General features: G+C 37.2%; 2 protein-coding genes across 2 annotated transcripts; one reads left to right on the top strand and one right to left on the bottom strand.

Annotated features, from left to right (window-relative positions):
- Positions 1 to 6184: 6184 nt before the first annotated feature.
- rps29 (ribosomal protein S29) lies at positions 6185 to 7205 on the bottom strand. The gene is made up of 3 exons (XM_015398730.1): positions 7088 to 7205; positions 6538 to 6637; positions 6185 to 6287 (listed from the first exon to the last, which is right to left on the bottom strand). The coding sequence occupies exons 1-3, from the start codon at positions 7147 to 7149 to the stop codon at positions 6279 to 6281; spliced, it is 171 nt and encodes a 56-aa protein (XP_015254216.1). The 5' UTR covers positions 7150 to 7205; the 3' UTR covers positions 6185 to 6278.
- Positions 7206 to 11148: 3943 nt separating this feature from the next.
- mgat2 (mannosyl (alpha-1,6-)-glycoprotein beta-1,2-N-acetylglucosaminyltransferase) lies at positions 11149 to 16534 on the top strand. The gene is made up of 2 exons (XM_015398725.1): positions 11149 to 11307; positions 14740 to 16534. Exon 2 carries the CDS (start codon positions 14990 to 14992, stop codon positions 16388 to 16390), a length of 1401 nt encoding a protein of 466 aa, XP_015254211.1. The 5' UTR covers positions 11149 to 11307; positions 14740 to 14989; the 3' UTR covers positions 16391 to 16534.
- The last annotated feature ends 4208 nt before the right edge of the window (positions 16535 to 20742 follow it).

The following is a 20742-nucleotide window of genomic DNA, read 5'->3' as shown; positions in this document are numbered from 1 at the left end:
GCTGTCAGTAAAGATGCAGCTCCCTCACTGTGTTTCTGAACCAAAAAGGGGTTATAAGATAGGTGACCTGCTGAAATACCATGGTTAGAATTTCTACATGGTTTTACCCTGTTCGTAATCCTCGTCAGAAAAAGAACTGTTATTTTAGATCCTCAAACATAGAAGAAGGGAAAAAGAACCTTTAAAATCTAACATGGCCTTTTAAAAAATGGTTATTGTCTCTCTAAACCTACTAAACCTTGGTGGCCTCAGTGGCTGTGAAATGCTTTTTTTGGTCCACTCCTCTTTTTGTTCAGCCATATTGGAGAGGTTTCTAGAATAGAAAACCGTTTTTGGTAATAACATATGATCTTAAATAGGTTGAAGTCCAAAGGGCCACTCCAGAACCTCACCGTTTTGTGTATTCAGAGGTAGACTTGTTTGTCATTGATTTGCTTCATGATCAAAGCTCTGCTGAGCTTCAGGGCAAAAACTGATGGCTTTTAGGATGTAGTGAGTCCTTAATGCCCAGAACTATGGCAAGCCGTTTTAACATAAATACGGTTGTACCGCCTTTACATTCAAGATATCTCAAATTGTTTTATGACTAGACATTTTAGCGATTTAAGATATCTCTAATTATATTTTGACTTGTTAAAATACCTATTCGAGATATCTCTAATTACATTCTGACTAGTCGAAATGACGTCAGATTTACCATTAACTTGTATGGAGACGTCAATTTAAGATATCTAGAATGAATTACTGACTATCTGAAATACACATTTCAGATATCTATGATTAAATTACTAGTCATAAAGCAATTTCAGGATATCTCGATTTTAGTTTTGACTAGTCATAATTCTAATTAAAGATATCTCAAATGCCACCATAATTCATGATATCTTAAATGTATTTTAGGATAGGAGATATGCAGTTTGGACTAGTGAAAACTAAATTATAGATATCTTAAAAGCAAATAATGACTAGGAAAAACAAATGTAAAGATATCTTGAATTGTAATTTCGACTATACGAAATTCCTTTTAAGATATCTCTAAATTAATTAAAGATATCTTGAATTATTCAGCTTTTCCATTAAAGATATCCTAAATTGAGATTCTGACTAGTCAAAATGTGTCATGATCTTTTTAATGGGCTTCCAGGAGGATCATTCCTAAAAGAATTCCTTACTGTCAGTTTAATCCAGAGGAAAATCAGCTCCATTTACTGTTATTTTCAGCACACCTACATATGAATTACCGATGTGTGACGCTTTAAATGACGAATCCAATGTCGTAATTTGAGATATCTTGAAAGGAATTTTGACTAAACATAAATGAAATTTAAGATATCTCAAATTATTATTCTTCCTAATCAGAATGTAAATACAGATATCTTAAATTACCATTCCGGATAGTCAAAATGTGGTTTTGCCTAGTCAAAATGTATTTTAACATAACTGGAACGTAATTATGGATGGTCAGACGAAACAGAATTTATGTTAAAACAGCTTGCCATACAGCAGCAAAGGAGTAACAGGCCATCATACTACCACCACCGACGTTCACTGTAGGTTGTCGTTTGGAAGTTTTGGCTTTTATTCCAGATGTATCCATGGAATTGTTTCACACTATTCTTGTGTTTCAAACAAAATTTTTTGTTTTGCTTTTTTTGTTTCAAAAAGTGAGACAAGCCTTTGTGTCCTTCTGGCAGCTTCCCCACTGTTCCACGTTTCCCCCCTTCAATGATAATGGATCTCTCTGTCACTGGAATCTAAGTCTTTAAAGTTGTTATGCAGCAATTGCCCACACATTCCAATTCATTTATTTCTTGTTTTCTTAATTGTTTTTTATATTGTGGGAAAATGTGTTGCTTTTTTAGCCTACTTCATGCATCTGCAGGCTTTCCTGGAAAAATATTTAGATACTGGATGTGTGGCCATTATCACGCCTGGGATCTAACTAAATGAAGTTATGGTTCAAGGAGAGAGTGAACATGTTTTCACATAAAGCCTGTTGTTTTATTATTAAAACAGACCAAAGACAGAGCTTATCAAGAACACGATGTTCAAATCAAAGTTTTTCTTAAGCTTAACTACCAAAACAAGAAGAGATCGTCTTTTTTTTTTTTTTTGTCCTACTTTGAAAATGCACCAGTAAATTGTTCGAGGGTCCCCTTTTTACTCAGCAGGAGGTCTGTGTTTACAGCAAACAGGCTCTGATTAACTAACTGCAAAACTAGATTTCATTAAAAAAAAATCCACATTAGGGAAATCAGGCCATCGGGGGGCAATTCTGCAGGTAAATTAATACCTGGGGTCATAAACTCTTACAAATAGGAGCTAGCAAACAAAAAAAATCAAAGTCTTATTTTCTAAGCCTTGAAACTACTGTTCTACATAAATTTGATTTGAAAATGTTTATTTCTTTTTATGCTTCTTAAAACCTCTCTATTATATTTATGGCCAGATATTTGTTTTTTATGTTTCTGATGCAGATATAACATGCTAAAATATATTCATACATATCATAATATAAAATATAAAAATTGGAAATACAGTTTATTGGCACAAAGATACAGATATGTGTGAACCGAAGAGAATAGTATGTTGTTTTTAGCCTTTGTTTTATAATAAAAATTGAGAAAAGCATGTTCATGAAACGGTCAGCTAGTTTCTATATGATATTCTTATATTAAATCCAGTGCTACCAACTGCCATAGTAAACAGGTTTCTTGTGTAATTTAATCTCACTTTAAATTCAGGTCATGGTGTTTTCTTGAAAAGAATTATGTGGCGAGAAAATAGGAAGGGTTAGGGTTGATTTTTTAACTTGTTTTCTTTTTAAACATTTGTTGAATAAATAGTTTTGTTCTTTTTAGTCCTATTTGCTACTGTTTCTCATGGCATTTTAAGGACTTAACTTCCATACCTTATTTTAGCCATACTGTTTCCTTCATTTAATATTTTCACTGTTTAAAACTAAAGATGGGCTCTTTAATTTTGTCCAGCTGCTCCTTAGAAAGACTGGCTTATTTTTATCTTTTATAATCCAGCTTGGGAAAACCCATTTGATATTTTGCTGACAAATATTAGAATTTTCAGGCTTTATCATTAGAGAAGATCACCTAAGAGCTGCTGCATATTCTTGGGTTCAAGCTGTTGAATCACCAATCCTTCACTTCAAATGATGCCTGAACTAATGTCCCTGGATTTTACCCACTTAGTAAATACAAAAGCCCAACTTGGTTTCCTTTGTTCAGATGAAATACTTGGAAAATATACTTCTTTTTTTCTCAAACTTCCCAACTAAAAGCACAACACAGCAAGCAGCAACAACAAGCATCCCACAAGCTGGGAAATGGAGTGATGACACTATATTAGGCAGAAACTGGTGCTCCGCTACTCCAGCAAACTGACACAAAGAGCCCTCACAGCTCAGTTTGGATGAAACAGACCTTTCAAAATGTCATCAGTTGGTCGTCCTGGCAGCACTGAGATGGCAGCTTAACTGGGGCATTAATGCGCCGGTTTAAAAAAAAAAACACAGCTGAACTGAACATCAAAGAATCACCTTCCATCCGCCTCCATGATGTGATGCAACATGCAGCACTTGTGTGATCAGCTCCATCTGTCCCAACAGCCCAACCCGCAGCAGCCGCACTTTAAAAGGAACTTCCCAACTCTACACTCTCCCTCATGCATATTTTAGCATTTATAAAATCCATATGCTGGAACCACATTTGATCCGAAATGTCATTCTATCAACATGACAGAGCTGTCGAAGACTTTAGCGTGCATCCTAGCCCATTTGTAGACTCCAATCTGATAAAGATGACTCCCTTGTCAGTTTGAATTAGACGTTGTGACTTCCTTACTGCATATTGTACTGTTTATATCGGCATTTTGATAAAAATCTCTTCTACACTCGGGAGAGTCTAAAGAAAATATTTAGACATCCCAGAAATACTTTCCATCTCAAATTACAATGTGCTGAAAAAGAGATGCAGGTTCATAATTACATCAACATTTTTAGGTTTCCTAAAAAAGAAATATATATATATATATAGGCCTATATTTGTTTTTGTCAACATCTTGCATTTCTTTCTGTTAGAATCTGCTGGTTTAGGGGTATGTTTAAATTGGATGGCCCACAGAAAAAGTATAAAGATAGCAGCTATTTTTTAAAATGGCCTACATATAATAACACTTTTACCTGGAGCCTGGGCCTTAAATTGTTGACATTACTTTTGAGCATTTTTTGGTATTTTATTCCACCTTGCCTTGTTTAACTGTTTTAAACATGAATATATAAAAAAAAGCCATGAGATTCCAAAGGCTCCAAAGAAACATGTGGTTCTTTAGGGACTGAATCCAGTGGGTCTGCATTGGTTAAAAATGATGAAGACCGGGATAATTTTCTCAAATGTGATATAATAAATGCTGGGTTTAGCATTTTTTGCATTGACTAATTGAAATTAATTTCCATTATAAACTTGCTTTAAGCATATCTGATACTTTATCTTTTTGAGTTGGGACAAATGTTTTTATAACATTTTCCCACGAATGTCAGCTATCCATTGAAAATGTATTATCTGTACATTTGTTTTTTTCTCAGTTCTAACATTTTCATTCTCATAGTATTTAAAAAAGGACATTTTTATTAAATATAATCTTCATCTCTTTTTTTTTTTTAAAGGTTAAGACACATTTGCAGCTAAAGTGACATATAGCTCTTTGGATTGTAAAGGTTGCAGACCCCTGGTCTAGACTAACTTCAAATGTCTTGCACCTTTAAGTCCTGCTTTCTTCTTTCAGTCAGTATTTTAATGATTTTAAGCCCCCATCCTCTAAGAAGAGATATTTAAGATTTCAATTAGTTTTAAATTTTTCAACAAGGAGTGTTGGTGCCCCCTAGTGGTTCACCAGATGCCAGCACATTGCATGCAAAAAAATTGAATTCTTTAATATCCTACCAGATTATTTTTGGACCCACATAAAAGCCCACCTGCCTGACTGGAGATGACCGTGACCTTATTCAGATTTGGTCAATGAAGACATGAGGCATAGCCTAATTAGCTTTCACCATAGGAGACCGATCAGACAGCATTAGCTCTGAAGCAGAACAAAATCCCAGTATGTCACCATGCCTTGAATGTGAATGCATGCTGGCTTCAAAATTAGTAGTTCTATACTGCAGCTCAATTTAACTTGATTTAGTGATGCAATTATTAATTGTATTACATGCTTTAATAGCTCTGTGATACCTTTTAAATTGCTACTATACTGCTGTACTGTGAAGTTTCCTCATGATGCATGTCAACTGTTGATTGCACCTAGTGACAAAAGTATAATTTCTTTTGTCACTAGGACTAGTAAAATGGTTTGCACCAAAAAAGGAAAAGTCATTGGATTGGAAGATTAGATATACAGCATAGCCATGATGCATACATTTGTGCAAGCAATTAAAATGCAATTATTGCATGCTTAAATTGACAGACAAAAAAGGCAGTAAATAATTTTAAAAAGATATTTTTGGATCTTTATATATTAAAGCTCTGCATGTATAATAGATTTGTGATAAAGAAAGCAAATATCTGAATTTATCAAGATTAAGTTACAAGAACCCATTTTATTTTTTAGAACGCACCTACATTTTCAAACCATACTATGAACATGTATAATAAAGCTCACGTTAAGGGTTTTAAAAACACTGAACCCCATGTGGGTCAATATTAGTGCAGCCCAGACAGCTGTGCATTAAAAACCTTAAGACATGAATTTACAAAAAACCAATGGGCTTAAATTGGAAGACAAAGACTTTATGGCTTAAAATGTTTGCCACTGTAAGAGGGCTCCAACTAACGATTATTTTGCAAATAAATTCATCTGTCTTTTTCTTTATGTTGCCAAAGGTTCCTTATCAAAAGTAAATCAGGTGTAACTGAAACTATTCCACCCGAATTCTGGATAGAAAATGTTTACGAACGAAAACTAAATACAAAATGTTTACATTTTGTTTTTACAACCTTTGTATAATAAATGCTCCAACAGGTCGCTCTGTCAGCTTGAGACATGTTTTACAGTCTCTATATTCCAATTAATGATTCATCGATTACCATATTAATTGATGATTAATGAGATCAGTTGTTTCACTCCTACATAAGGAAAACAGGTTAAGACACAAATGAATAACACAGCTAAATGTTTTTGAACAAAAAAAGCATTTATTAGAAGTGTTGAATTTCTTCCATGTTGGCCAGATTTAGTGATCCTTTGTGGAAGTCAGGACAGCACATCTAATCCAGCTGTGTAGAGAGACAAATAATTAGTTTGAAAGGATTTAAACAACAATATTGTAACAAACAAAAAAGAAAACTGACCAAAAACCACAAATTCATGCAATACTAACCACTTAAAGTTACAAGAAAAAGTCAGTTATATGTCCCATTATATTGGCTACTGCACTAACACACATTTATCCGATAAACAAAAACAAATTAACCCCCCCAAAAATTCCACATTAATTTATTCAGATCACATTAAAAGTAGATTTACCTTCACGAAGCCGATGTCTTTAGCGTACTGCCTGAAGCACTGGCGGCACATATTGAGTCCGTATTTCCGGATCAAGCCATGTCTGTTTGAACACACCCGGCTAAAAAAACCATAGACGGAGGTAATTAGCAAAACTTCTCCTGCTAAAATTGAAAAGATTTTCATGTATATGCTATCAAAACTGAGAGAGTACTGCTAATAACCGGTTAGCATTTGGCGTTTCTAGACAAAGTGTCCGTCTACTGTTGTAAATGTAGTTCACTTTAATTATTAGATTCAGATAATAAGTTACGGTGATCAATATTACAATGGCTGTTGGAATTATGAGTTTTAAAATTTCAAAACATAAGGGCAAAGGCTTTACACATGTAGCTGTGGCGCTATACAGATAGAAAGCTACATCTTCCGGCGCCATCTTGGCTCAGCCTTTAGCGCCCATGCGGTGAAGGCTTGTAAACAATTTTTAAATGCTTAAGTTATAAAAATGAACACAAATAACGCTTAAAAACGCGCTCCAGTTTGTAATAAAATCACAAAGATTGTCACTGACCAGGAGCGAGATCCCTGGCCGAATTTTCTCGGGTGACTCCAGTAGAGCTGCTGATGGCCCATCTTGCCTCTTTTCGCTCGAGTGTCGGAAAGGAAGAAGCAGGTTCAGCGCATGCGCAAAAAGACCGTTTCAGTGGCGCTATTTCCGGTCGTCTATTAGTTCTTTAGCGCCATCTAGTGAAAGAACAACTAAACTACGTCAGCTAAATTCAGTGCAGACAAAAAAAAACTAAATTAAAATGTGCATTTAATTGAACGCATTTTTTGTTAAGTTCCAAACAATTCCCAAGTTCCTGAATGATCATCTTTGAGATGTGAATAATAATAAAAAAAAGATAAATAAACATTTGTTTCAAGGAAGGACCTGTCCTCTTTAAAAGGATCCATATATTTTTTTTTCAAATAAATACATAAATATGCAAAAACAATCTGCCTTTTAATGTATGTAATATAGTTTTCTGCCAAGGGTAACATCCCATTGGGATTGTCCATTACCTACTTCATGAATATATAAATATATATAATCTTTTATGATGATTTTGTCTGAGTGGATAAAATCTTTTTATCATTAATGTTTTAAGAGCAATAATGCCCATTCCTCTTGTTTTAGAAGACTTTTTAAATCAGTTTTTGCTGTGTAATACTAAATCAATTTCTTACAATAATGTACACTGAAAGACGGAACTATAAATAATTCGTCCCTTGGATCAATTTAATATTTACGTCTTTACAGCCTGTAACAAGCTTCAGCCGAATTAAGATATAAGCACACTTTTCTATTAGATCTGTTAGATTGGCTTTGTGGTTCACTTAATTTAAACAATCATGCTCTCTTGCCCCGTTAATGGCAATTAGGGTTGTGAAGATAACTATGTTGGATGGTTCTAACTATGACCCTGTAGACTGACCCAGCAGCATGGGTGGTTCTAAGCAGGAGCCAGTGCCCCTGCTTAGAAAAGTTCCTGGTTTCTTTTCAGGCCCCTCTACTAAAGACATAATATTAAATAATAATTTTAGAATTATATGCGCTGTAATAGAAACAGTAAGTAATTGGTCCATTCAATCTATTTCTTTCTTTATTTACAGTTTTATTTAAACAATGATTTAAAAATGAAGGTGTTGCACTTCTAGCTTCAGTTGTATTGAGATATGATTCCAGTTTTTGCAGTGCAATGATGGCAGCTTTTTAGCTTATAACCAATCTTTCAAAAGCCTGATTCCATTTTTGAAAGATACACATATTTATTTAATAACATTTGCTATAAGACCAGAACACACTTGGAATGTTTTAATCTCATTTTATTAAAAAGAGCGTGAAGTAATAAAAACCTCCTCGTTATAATACTCTAAAATATAAATTAAAAGCTTAGAGCATTGACAGTGACTGACTTTAAGCTTTGCACAAGTAAATAAATTCGGTGGTTAATCATCGATCTTCCAAAATGAAGAAAATCAAGGTTGATAAATCTCTGCAGCCCTACTTTTTATCTTTTATAATAGGGGAGGCCTCCAGAGTTCATAGGTGGTTCTAAACAGTGGCCAACAGGGGGCAGATTTGCTGTGGAACTGATCCTTGCCCTGTGATGATAATTAGATTTCTAAATATGAAATGCACTGGAACAGATATATCAACAAGTTACCCTTTTTTTCTTTACAATTCTGTTTTGATTATGATTTTAAAATAAAGGCGATACAGTGATCGTCACATTGAAATAGGATGTTTTCATCTGCTTAATGTTATTGAAACCAAATAGGAAAATAAAAGTTATAGCAGATTTTTTAGCATTACTTAACTTCTACTTATGATTTGATGAAAACTGGTCATTTTCATTTAAAATAATTCAAACATATGTAGCATTCTGGATTTATGCATGTACATTGGCCTAATATTACTAGGAATTACTTTATTTTATCTTTTAGAATATATTTTTTTAGCAGAAACTTATCTTAGCAACATTTATCCCATTATAAAGGATTTTTCATTTCAGGTCAAGTAAAATTAAAATTTTCAAACATACAAAATGAAAATCTGAGATCTTCAGTATTTCCTGAATTAAGTGCATTTACCCCTGATTTAGGCAGGGAAGGAGGACAAATTACCAGTAGAATAAAATTATTTCCATTTAACATAAGGGAAAACAGATCCATTATCTTATTCCATATCTAACAAGAAAAGCACCCTGAGAAAGCTGGCCTCAGCAAAGTAACACATTTTGCCCCATTTTAGAACTTACATCTATAGCTATAAAACTCACATTATAATCATTACCACACTTTTAAGGAATTGTTCCTTGGTATGAGGTGCACCTCTTGTAAAAATATCCTTAAAATCCTTTCTTTAGTTAACAAATAAGGCACAGCATGTGCCTACAAGAGCAAAAATACTCATTCCTTTACCAGATCAACTTATTTAGCTGCTCGAATTAAGAGCAAATTAACTTGTTTTAAGAAATGTTCTAATCATTTAGATCAGTTTTTGCAGTTTATTATAAATATCTTATGATGATATGCGCTGGCAGAAGAGATTGTAACTGTTTTGCCTCTTGGAGCATTTCAGTATTTCAACTTTACTTTAAAATTTATTTTGATAGTTAGCAAAGCATAATGGGATTTGTTGTCACATTTGCCGACTGTTATTAACCTGTTAGTAACCTGATAAAACAGACTAAATGTGAAATTAAATGTGCAATTTAGTTTGGCCCTGATGAATGAGACATCGGTAGATTGCTGATAAGATCAACCCGTTGTTTTTCAAACCATGTCTGTGCCTATTTGCCAACGCTCTGACCAATTAGAGCAACTGAATGTGACGTAGGAAGCGCGACAGAAAGCTGGTGGGGGAGTGTAAACAAACAGCCTGTCGGTAAAACGGTGAATACGTCCTTCTTAAAAATAAACAAACGTAGAGCCACTTCCTGCTCACATTTAAACAAAAATCCAAAGTCTAATCCTCCCAAAACTGATTCCAAAGCTGAGTCAAACGAGAACTGTTCAATAGTTGTTGCCATCTTCCTTGTTGTGCTTTCTCCAGCATCACGCAGCTTTGTCGTCACGCCCTCAAAACCCCGCCCATTTTGCACCCAGAAATTTAAAACACATCTTCCGCCAGATTTAGGGCCTAGGGGAATGATCGAGGCTAGACGACTCGCAGGCAAATATGATGTTGGCCGCTGGGCGGGTGGGGCTAGTTTACTAGGCTAGTGATTGAGCGATCTAGAGGTTATGGCAGACCTTCGGACAGAGCCATCACCTGCATGGTCTCTAGATGAGCAGATATATCCCAGAATGCTTTGTGCGGAGTGCTCTCCTGGCAAAGCATTATGGGATTTTGGGTCACAGCAGCCCGCTGTCACTATCCGACAGCAGCGACTAATAAAAAATATGGCGCAGCTACCACGCGGTGAAGGTGGAGTTACGTGGCCAAAAGTTATGTGACCAACGGAGCAAAAAGCAGTGATCATCTGTCTGAATGGTCAGTTAACTGAGTTCACTATAAAGTCCACTATATAGCCCCCGCTCTATAAAGTGATTAAGAGGTGTAGGGGTTAGGGCAGACGTTCGGACACAGCCCCACTTTAATGAGCAGACCACTTCATGTAGAATGAGTCCTAACTAGCAAACAATCGAAGCGTTATATTCGAAAAGAAGCGACTGGCATCCAGGTCAGCTCAAACACTTATGGCAACTCCATGTAAGGTAAAAAATATAAAAGAAAAAATAAACATTGTAGAAGAGCCCAAGAACTAGGAGAAGTGTGCTGCAGTACTGTAATTTGACTACAGGTGGCAGTATCATTACAATACTCCATAATGCCGCTTTAATTTTGGATTGTGGCTCACTTGCTGTTTTTTTTTTTGTGTGTGTGTTACTAGTCTTTTGTTTTTGTGCCCCCAAGAAAAAACATTTATAATCCCTAGGTGCCCCATGAAAATTATCTCTAGAATCGCCACTGTTAATATTCAAACTTAAGATATTAATACTGTTGTCTACTCTCCACACATACCTCATAGTGAATAACCCCCACCCCGACCCCCTCCTGGTGAAGAAGTGCATTGTGGGACATTGGGAGGCGGTGGCTGTGTATTTGAGTTTTTTTTTTTTTTTTTCCAAACAACTAGCCGTCATTTGCGTTTCCATGCAGCGCTCTGGAAGGTATGGAGGAGAACGGGAAGCCTCCGTCCTAATGTCCTCCAGTCAAAGGAGCTCATTAGTCCAATTTCGGTGAGTTTAGTGAACATGTCTGTTTTCTGTCGGTTCATCCCACAGCTGCTGTTGGATGTTTAGGGTAACGAAGAGCTTCGGCTGCCAGAAGTTGCTAGCATCCTGTTAGCATCCTGTTAGGATGCTGTTAGCATGCTAGCTGTCATAACGGAGCGAAGCTGGACCTGCGGCCGCTTTTGTTGATAGAAGCTCGGGGAGGATTTCCTGGCAGCTAGCTAAGTTAGCTCCACCTGGAAAGGAAGATAAAAAATCACACAGAAGCGCTGCTAACCAGAAACTATCAGGCTGTATGCTGGAGAGGAAGGGGAGCATTTTAAAAATGTGGAAAACACCAAGTCTTGCGTTAAACTCTGGATACTATAAGATCATGTGTGATAAACAATTGGAAAGTATAATCTGATTTTTTATTTATATATATATATATATATATATATATATATATTTTGCTTTTCCATGTTTAGGACATTATATCTGTTTGTTCTGCAGGCAGACGGATGTTCATGCAGCTGAGAGATCATTCATTTGATAATCAATAAAATATGAAGGTTTATTCAGCAGGTCGATATTGGTAATGTAATTAAGGATTAAATTTATTGCAGGAGACTTTGAGCTTCTTTAATACCAATTCAAGCAAGAAAGGATGAATATATTTGCAGGCATAATTATTTCTTTAAAGTTAAGGCATTGCTTTTAAAACAAGACTACTAATGGGTTATGATTATGGTTTTTTTTTGCTATTGCTGAAATGATTTTATCTAATAAGAATCATTTCTTTGACCTTCAGGTCTCTGTACAATCCTATGTTCAGTTGAATTTCATACAATTGGTGAGGGAAAGATAAAATGTGTCAGTATTAACTTTCTGCATTTCTTCTATAGCTCAAAGTTTATGTCCCACGCATCCTTAGACAGTCCTTGGGATGTTGACGTAATGTTGCAACATGTTGACGAAAACTGGCCCGAAAATGCGAATATGCTCAATCCAGCTCAGATTTACTTTCAGATTAATTTAGTTTGTGTTTTTGGTGCTTCTGGGTCAGGGTAGGTAACGTAATTAAAGCATTGCTACATGGAAAAAGGTGTCGGCCATTTATGATGCTTAAATTAGACAGAGTTCAAGGAAACACTTTGGACTTGAAATCCTGCATTAGACTGAGGTAAAAGCAGCAGTTTACTTAAGTAAGTAACCTTTGTTGTTGTGAATTACCTCATAACAACAAAGGTGGTTTCTATTCTATTTCTGTACCTACTTGGCTGTTTTATTTAAATTCACAAGGAGTTTTAGCAATAAGTATTGAGTTTTTAATTTGCAATGCCTCAGTTTGGAGTTTTATTTTATAAAGTATATAATGATTTTCTTCCATTTGTGTTTTTAAGGTGTCTTCAGGATTTTGGATCATGATTCTATACATTTTCATGTCTCAGATAAGAACGTGTCAAATATAATGATAATAAACACTATTAAATTGTGAAAGCATGCAGAATGCAGGTATCATGCAAACAAGCCTTTCTGAAGAGAGACGAGCCTTTGAAGTGATTGCAGAACTTGGGCATAGAGACATTTAAACATTTACTGATTCAAAAATAAAAATCTCTAGATCATATGTGAGTTAATGTAGCAGTGAAATCACAACAATCACAACATACTGTATAGCGTTGAGGAAGGAGATGTGCCTATTTAGGGTCCTATTTAATGTCACAGCAGGATCTACAAAAGCTCTTGCATGCTTTTGTTTTTAGTAGAATTCAGTACTGCAACAGTTTCTTTACAGGTTTGATAAAGCCGCAGCCCGTGTTCTCACTAGAATTATGAATGTAGGGTACACCAGCTTGGTTCTGAAGTCCTTCCACTGGCTCCCTGTAGCGCAGAGAATAGACTTTAAAATTCCTCTGTTAGTATAAAAACACTGAATGGATCAGCACCTTAATACATAACAGATCTGTTGTCACTGTATCAGCCTCCCAGACCAGTCAGTCTTCTAGTTCCAGGCTAGCCTGTACACCCAGATCTAGAACCAAACATGGAGAAGCAGCATTTAGTTCTTATGCTCCATTTAGCTGGAACAAATTCCTGTAAAAGTGCTTTGTAAGACTTCTTTAAGTCAAAGTCAAAAAGCTGTTTGTGTAGAGCTGTCCTTGACTTTTAGCATTAACTGAGATATTAGTTAAAAGTTGTAATTCAACTACCTGCTTGTATTATGTTTTTATCTTCATTTGCTTTTATTATGATTTTCTTATATTTTATTGTTTAATTCTTGTAAAGCACTCAGAATTGTCCTTGTACTGAATCGTGCTAGAAAAACAAACATGCCTTGCCTAGTACGAAGTAAATTGAAGATCTTATACACTGGAGAAAGCTAAATATCAGTCTTTGTTTTTTTAACTTCGCTGGTTGATGCTCAGTTGCAAAGTTTGATCAAATTCACCTCTTCTTTGTAATATGTAATGAAAACTTTTCTTTACTCTTATCGGCTTAGTCTGTACACCCCAAACAACACCCAACCATCTTGGTTGTTTAAAGTGGAATGGCGCTGTGAGCGGGCTCTATATACTACCACCATGCTACTGTTGTCCTGCTGTATAACAGACAGCAACATCCTGCTCTGCTAATGATAGTGCCAGATTCTGCTAAAGCTGATTTGCATCTGTGCTCCCTGTTTATAATTTGACTACTCATACAACAACTCCTCTGTCATTCTCTTTGTAATTTACATGCTTAAAAAAAAAAATATATATATATATATATATAATCAAGTAATGGCCTTGGCTAGTATTGTGTCCAAAATTGTAGAATCCACCTTGCTGGACAAACTTTGAAACTCCTTTTTCAGTTTTGCTTTACAGCTAAAATTGGAAATGACCTGTGCATAAATGCCCTTAATGAATTTGTTGCTAAATATAAGATAACTCTAAAGCCTTGGTATAGTAAATCACATAAAATGATCTACGAAGTTATTGCAGAGAGGTGTCCCTAAAGATATTTTGTAGATATTAGAGTATTGTTATGGCCTGCAATCTATGCATATCAAATGGGGAAACTGTATGTCTGCACCATTAAAGTTTGGTTATGTTGTCGGATGCAGAGGAAGGGGGGATTTTATCTCCCGCTGTTTTTAACCTGTATTTTGATCTATCAATTGGACTAAATGCTTATAATACTGGCTGTTTATCTGGAAACCTGCTTTGTAATAATTTGTAGGTGGCAGATGACTTGGTTGTCTTCAGTCCAAACACTGGTGGGCTGCAGCAGCTACTTAACATTTGTTCTCACTATGGCCTGAAACATATCAAACACAATACAGTTAAAAGTTTGCTTATGATAGTTGAATTTAACAGTCTTGCCATATCATGCCACACCAGTTATGTTATAGTTTTAAATTCATTTTGGCATCCTTAACTCAGGTTTTCTTCCTTTTCTTTTTCTTTCATCCAGGTGGCTCATGCACACTGCCTCCCTGCAGCCGTCATGCCTTATGGGATATTTATTAACCGCCTATGACATTCCAAGAAGAATAAATGTTTACAGTAATAGTCCTTTTTGAAGTAATTAGCCTCTTTACACATCTTTAGGTCAAATTTTTTTTGTGGAAGAAACACCACTATATTTTTGGGTGTGTTTTCCAATTCTTCTTTTTCTTTTTTTTTTAATTTCTATCTCTTTTACAAGAGGCTGATCATCTATCATGAGATTCCGAATCTACAAGAGGAAGGTGGTGATACTGACTCTGGTGGTTGTTATCTGTGGCCTAGCTTTCTGGAGCAGTGGAAGGCAAAAAAAGAACATAAGTCTTCAATTCCCTAAAGAGTTCCCCAAGGAGTTTGAGGCGGTGAAGAGGAGCAGCAGTAGCAGTAGTGATCACATTCAGGTGCCAGCCTCTCCAGTAGTAGTTAGCCGGCCACCTGTTCCGCCACCTGTTATCCAAGTGAATGGCACGCACCTGGAAAATGCAATGGATAAAGCCAAACTGAACAAGCCAGAAGTGGACAACACCACACTCGTCTATCGCGGCATCGTCTTCCAGCTGAATTTTGATCAGACGATAAGGAATGAAGAGAAGTATAAGAGTCGGGGGAAAGATGATCTGGTTGTTGTGGTTCAGGTCCACAACAGACCCGACTACCTAAAGCTGCTGGTGGATAGTTTGCGAAAGGCTAGAGGTGTTGAGAACATATTGCTGATATTCAGCCATGATTACTGGTCCCCCGAGATAAACAAAGTGGTGGCCTCTGTTGACTTTTGTCAAGTCCTTCAAATTTTCTTCCCCTTCAGCATTCAGCTCTACCCCCAAGAGTTCCCTGGGAATGACCCCAGAGACTGCCCCAGAGATATTCCCAAAAAAGACGCCTTAAAGCTTGGGTGCATCAATGCAGAGTACCCAGACTCATTCGGCCACTACCGAGAGGCCAAGTTCTCCCAAACCAAGCATCACTGGTGGTGGAAGCTGCACTTCGTCTGGGACAGAGTCCGAGCTCTCAAAGACCACCAGGGTCTGGTTCTACTGATAGAGGAAGACCACTATCTGTCACCAGACTTCATCCACCTTTTAAAGCTGATGAAAACTTTCAAAAGAGATCATTGCACTGACTGTGACATCCTCTCACTGGGGAGCTACAGCCACATCAGCTACTCTAGCAAGGCAAACAAGGTGGAGGTGAAACCCTGGAAGTCGACGGAACACAACATGGGAATGGCTCTGAGCAGAGAGACTTACCAGAAACTCCTCCAATGCACTGACACGTTCTGCACTTATGACGACTACAACTGGGACTGGTCCCTGCAGTACCTGACCGTGGCCTGCTTGCCCTCTTACTGGAAGGTCATGGTGAGCGAGGCGCCCAGGATTTTTCACGCAGGGGACTGCGGCATGCACCACAAGAAGGCCTCCTGCATGCCTGTCAGCCAGAAAACAAAGATCGAAAACATCCTACAGAGCAGTGGGAACCAGCTGTTCCCGAAAACCCTCCTGATCACAAAGAGACTGCCGGCTAATGGCGCTGGAGGAGTGGCCCCACATGTTAAAAACGGGGGCTGGGGAGATATCAGGGATCATGAACTCTGCAAGAGTTATGTTCGATTACAGTGACCTTAATTGCTAATGTTATGTATTCTTTTTCTCTTTTGCATCCTATATATAAAAAAAGTAAATCTTTATGGACTATTCTCCATATTGCCTGTTTTCTTGGACTGTTTTCTTGGATTGTTCAAAATAAAAAGGAATGTTGAATTTTTGGCTTGGTTTCATGGACATCGGGGCTACGTTGTTAAGATCCATTATCATTCTAAAGTTATATTAAAGAAGCTGCTCTGCATCATTTCTTTTAAAGTGAAGGTTAGTTTAAAGGTCATACCTGGTAATATATCCACCTGTAGTAAGTTAGACTCAATGAGCCACAGACTGTACTGTCCACAGCAGTTCCAATCGTTAAAGTCAGCAGTTTATGAAGCTCTGAAAATGAAAACTGAGGTAGAAATGATGTGCTTTAATATAGACGAAGAGTGGAGCATGTTAAGCTTTTTCAGTACCCGATGTAAAAGTAATGGAGCACTAATAGAGTGAACTCGACCTTTTACTTTTTGCATTTCATGGCTATATCCAATATTTATCTTTACCCTCTAAAACAAATATGCCTTTAATGCTTAAAACATCCAAATAAACGCCCTGTTTCCTAATAAGGCCAAAAAGAGTTTAGTATTGATTTGCTCTAGTGGGTTGAAATGAAATTCATAAGCCACAGATTTCACCTAAAAGTAAAGAATGCACCAGACTTTTCAGGCCAAAGAAGGTTACTTTAAGAAAGCAAATTCTAGGCAGTAAAAACCTCAATACATTCTTTTAGTTAAATTATCATAACATTATATTATACTTTTATTTTGTTTTATTTCTGCTAATCAAACTTGACTGATGTTTTATGGGTCACAAACTTATTTAAACAATCTATAATTTATTATTTAGTCTAGGTTTGACCTGTCTGTAAATTATTTTTAAAATGTGTCCCAAAGCCAAATAAGCTTTGAAAACAAAACACCAGTTTGGAGTCAGTTTTGGTTCGATCTTTGAACATGTCTGACTAGTCCAACACTGATTCCAGATCAGATCCTAGTGCTTCTTCTAAACGGGGACTACACCATTCTTTAAAAAAAAAAAAAAACTAAGTTAAACAGACGTAGTGAGCAGCTGAAGCTTCCCATTCTAAAACTCAAAACATGAAAGTCTACATTTCCCATGTGTCACAAAGAGTACATGTGGAAAAGATGAAGTTTGGATGGTTGCAAAGGTGTGAATTTCTTCATTTGATCCAAATGTGTTGGATGCATATCTGGAACATACAGGAGATGTGAGTCCTAAAGACCAAGACTCCTGGTCTAGATTGTTTCGTTATAGATTTAGAGATGGAAATGTTTGCCAGAGATGTTTGAAATCCAGATAAATGAAAAAAATCAGTGCGTAACAGGAAACTGCAAAACAGCTTTAGGGCGAGCATTGTGCAGTATATTGTGCCTATTCGTTATATTGTCCTGTGGGGGAGTCGCCATGGCTCACCCACCCAGACCATTCCACCCTGGAGATGAGCCACTTTAATTGAACCATATTCTAAAACCCCAGAGGCATCACTTCGGAAATTTTAAAATCAGGATGCATGATTATGAATAAATGCAAAGGAACACATAGTACGTCTTTAAATGGGTATGTGATTGGCAATGAAGGCACTGGCTCATCAAGCTGCTCATATAGCTGGCAATCCTGCTCAGTGCACATGAATCATTAAAATATATTTATAGCAGACAGATTTATGAGATCAGTTAAAACAAGTTAGACACCTTGTTCCCTGAATATAAATTCTTCTTGGCTTTTAGAAGCTTACTGCACTTTGTGTATATACTTCAGGTTTTTGCATGCCAAGGCTTAAACAGAGAGGGGAACCATTTCCCCCCCCCCCCCAGAAAAAGCCCAACCTGTGAGCCACAGCCTTGGACTGCAGTCTGCGAGGCATTGTTTCATTTTGTAGCAATGCATCACTGTCTTAAAGCTTTAAGCAAAACATGGAAGTTCAGGCCATTGCGTCTCTGCAGATATTTTACCCTGATAAGCACAAGTAAGACTGCAGAGATCCCTGGAGAGTCGTGCTGCTTTCTTACTTCTTTTGTTGTTATTGAAGATGCATTTCCATTTTAAGTGCTTCTGTATTGATGGTTTCCACTGAGGCCAGAGCTCACTGGCCTCTCCTAGACTGCATTGATTCATTTTCTTTTTTTCCCTCCTCTCCTCTCAGCAACATGTAACTATCTCTTCTGCCTGCTATTTAGAAGCTTATAGATGATTACTGAAGCAGGTTGTTTGTGTAAGTTACATGACTTGAATCCAATTGCAGACTCTGCTGGTGTTCTGAACATTAAGCATGGGTTAATCCACTTTTGTTCAGTTTAAGATTTGTTTAAAATCGTAAGAATAAGGAGGCCCAATAAAGGTCTGCTGCATACCGAGGGGTCTCTGCAGAATAAGAAGTCCCAGTTAATTTGCTATGTGTGAACTTTAATTCCTAACAGGGTGCTGCTGTGCTCAGGTCATGTGACTGGCACATTGTGCAGCTGCTCTCACGGTGGAGACTCAGTAACTGGGCCTACACCTCAAGGGAAGAACGGTGGCTCGGAATAGAAATGAGAATGGAGGCACTCTGCTGCTCATGTGATGACTGATGGGTTAACTAATGTGGGAGCCTTAGAAATTGTAATGTGCTGCTTCCGTAGAATGCAGTGCAGATGGTCACAGGCCTAATTGTTTTAGCCCCTACAGTATTATGAAGTCAAAAAGCGTCACACAACATCATTATAACCCACTAATAGCAAGATTTTAATGATCTACAAGCAGTGCATCAGAATAGCAGATTTAGCAACCGAATTCCTCTTTGTGCTGAGAGTTTCCTTTGACATCTCTAAGATAGTACAGATCATTGCTCAGGTGCAATCTGATCAATGGCCCTAACAATGCATAATTGCATTCTTAGTAAGGGTTTAGAATGCTATGGTTCTTAAAGCTTCATGTTGCCTTATTTATCTAGAGGTGGGTAGATGTAGCCAAAAATTGCACTCAAGCAAAAGTAGCCCAATGTCAACATATGTAAGTAAAAGAAAAAAGTCGGCAACCAAGGAATTACTCATCCATCCATTTTCCTACAGGCTTTATGCCAAGTGGGGTAGCAAGGGTTGCTGGTCTCCATCTCCAGCTGTCTGGCGAGAGGCGGGGTCCACCCTGGACAGGTCGCCAGTCCATCGCAGGGCAAAACAGGACAAACAATCATTCACTTGGAAAATGGCCGAGGGTCGTAAGAGAAAAAGTGTCTATGAAGTGTGTAAGAAGATAAGAAAGGCCTCAAAAGAGGCAGATATATCCCATAATGCTTTGCGAGGAGAGTTCTACATGCAAAGCATTATGGGATTTGCTGTCACAGCTGCCCGCTGTCTCCATAAGCTGTCACTACCCGACAGCGGCGACTACTATCAAAAATGGCGCAGGCAAAGCATGGTGGAGGCGGAGTTACGTGACCAACGGAGCAAAAAAGCAGTGATCATCTGTCTGAAGGGTCAGTTAACGGAGTTCACCATTAAGTCCAATATATAGTCCCCGCTCTGTATAGTGATTGAGGGATTTAGGGGTTAGGGCGAACATTCCGACACAACAACTTTTAAACAGAGTGTGCAGAAAGAAATGGGATTGTGCATGCTCTTGCACGCTTTTAATAGACATTCACTTTGCACTTTTGTTTTTTTTGAAGTGAAGAGGGTGGGTCTTTTTAAAAAACCGTAAAAATCTTCCACAGTACCTTCAAAGTACAAAAAAGAACATAAATTGTATGTATGTGTTTCTGAACCAAAAAGCCTTTTTTTATTCAATGATCTAAGGTAGTGTGTCTAGAAATGTCCCCGTAATATTACCCCAAAANCAAGAAGCCTCCCAGATCTCCAGATGCCTTTGAGATATCAAAAAAGTACTCCAGAGTGTTGTTCAGCATGGAGGTGAGTAGAAAATGAAGGCTAATCATGTTTTGGGTGTACTATTCCTTTAAGTCCACTATGTAGTCCCCGCTCTGTATAGTGATTGAGGGATTTAGGGGTTAGGGCGAACATTTGGACACAGCAACTTTTAAACAGAGTGTGCAGAGAGAAATGGGATTGTGCATGCTCTTGCAAGCTTTTAATAGACATTCACTCTGCACTTTTGTTTTTTTAAAGTGAAGAGGGTGGGTCTTTTTAAAAACATCTTCCACAGTACCGTTAAAGTACAAAAAACATCAATTGTATGTATGTGTTTCTGAACCAAAAAGACTTTTTTTATTCAATGATCTAAGGTAGTGTGTCTAGAAATGTCCCCGTAATATTACCCAAGAAAAAGTAAAAAAACAGACTAGCAAAGCTACTTCTGAAAGTACAGTTTGTCTA

The sequence above is a fragment of the Cyprinodon variegatus genome, unplaced genomic scaffold (genome assembly GCF_000732505.1).
Source record: "Cyprinodon variegatus isolate N-32 unplaced genomic scaffold, C_variegatus-1.0 Scaffold956, whole genome shotgun sequence".
Taxonomy (NCBI): domain Eukaryota; kingdom Metazoa; phylum Chordata; class Actinopteri; order Cyprinodontiformes; family Cyprinodontidae; genus Cyprinodon; species Cyprinodon variegatus.
The sequence above is the reverse complement of the archived record's forward strand: the minus strand, read 5'-3'. Positions and strand labels throughout refer to the sequence as shown.

What these genes read in the sequence shown, in the direction of transcription:
- rps29 (XM_015398730.1), bottom strand. Translation starts at nt 7,149, where the DNA reads ATGGGCCATCAGCAGCTCTACTGGAGTCACCCGAGAAAATTCGGCCAG. An exon ending in GGCCAGGGATCTCGCTCCTG is followed by an intron (nt 6,638 to 7,087) that starts GTCAGTGACAAT and finishes TGGTTTTTTTAG; the next exon opens with CCGGGTGTGTTCAAACAGAC.
- mgat2 (XM_015398725.1), top strand. Translation starts at nt 14,990, where the DNA reads ATGAGATTCCGAATCTACAAGAGGAAGGTGGTGATACTGACTCTGGTG.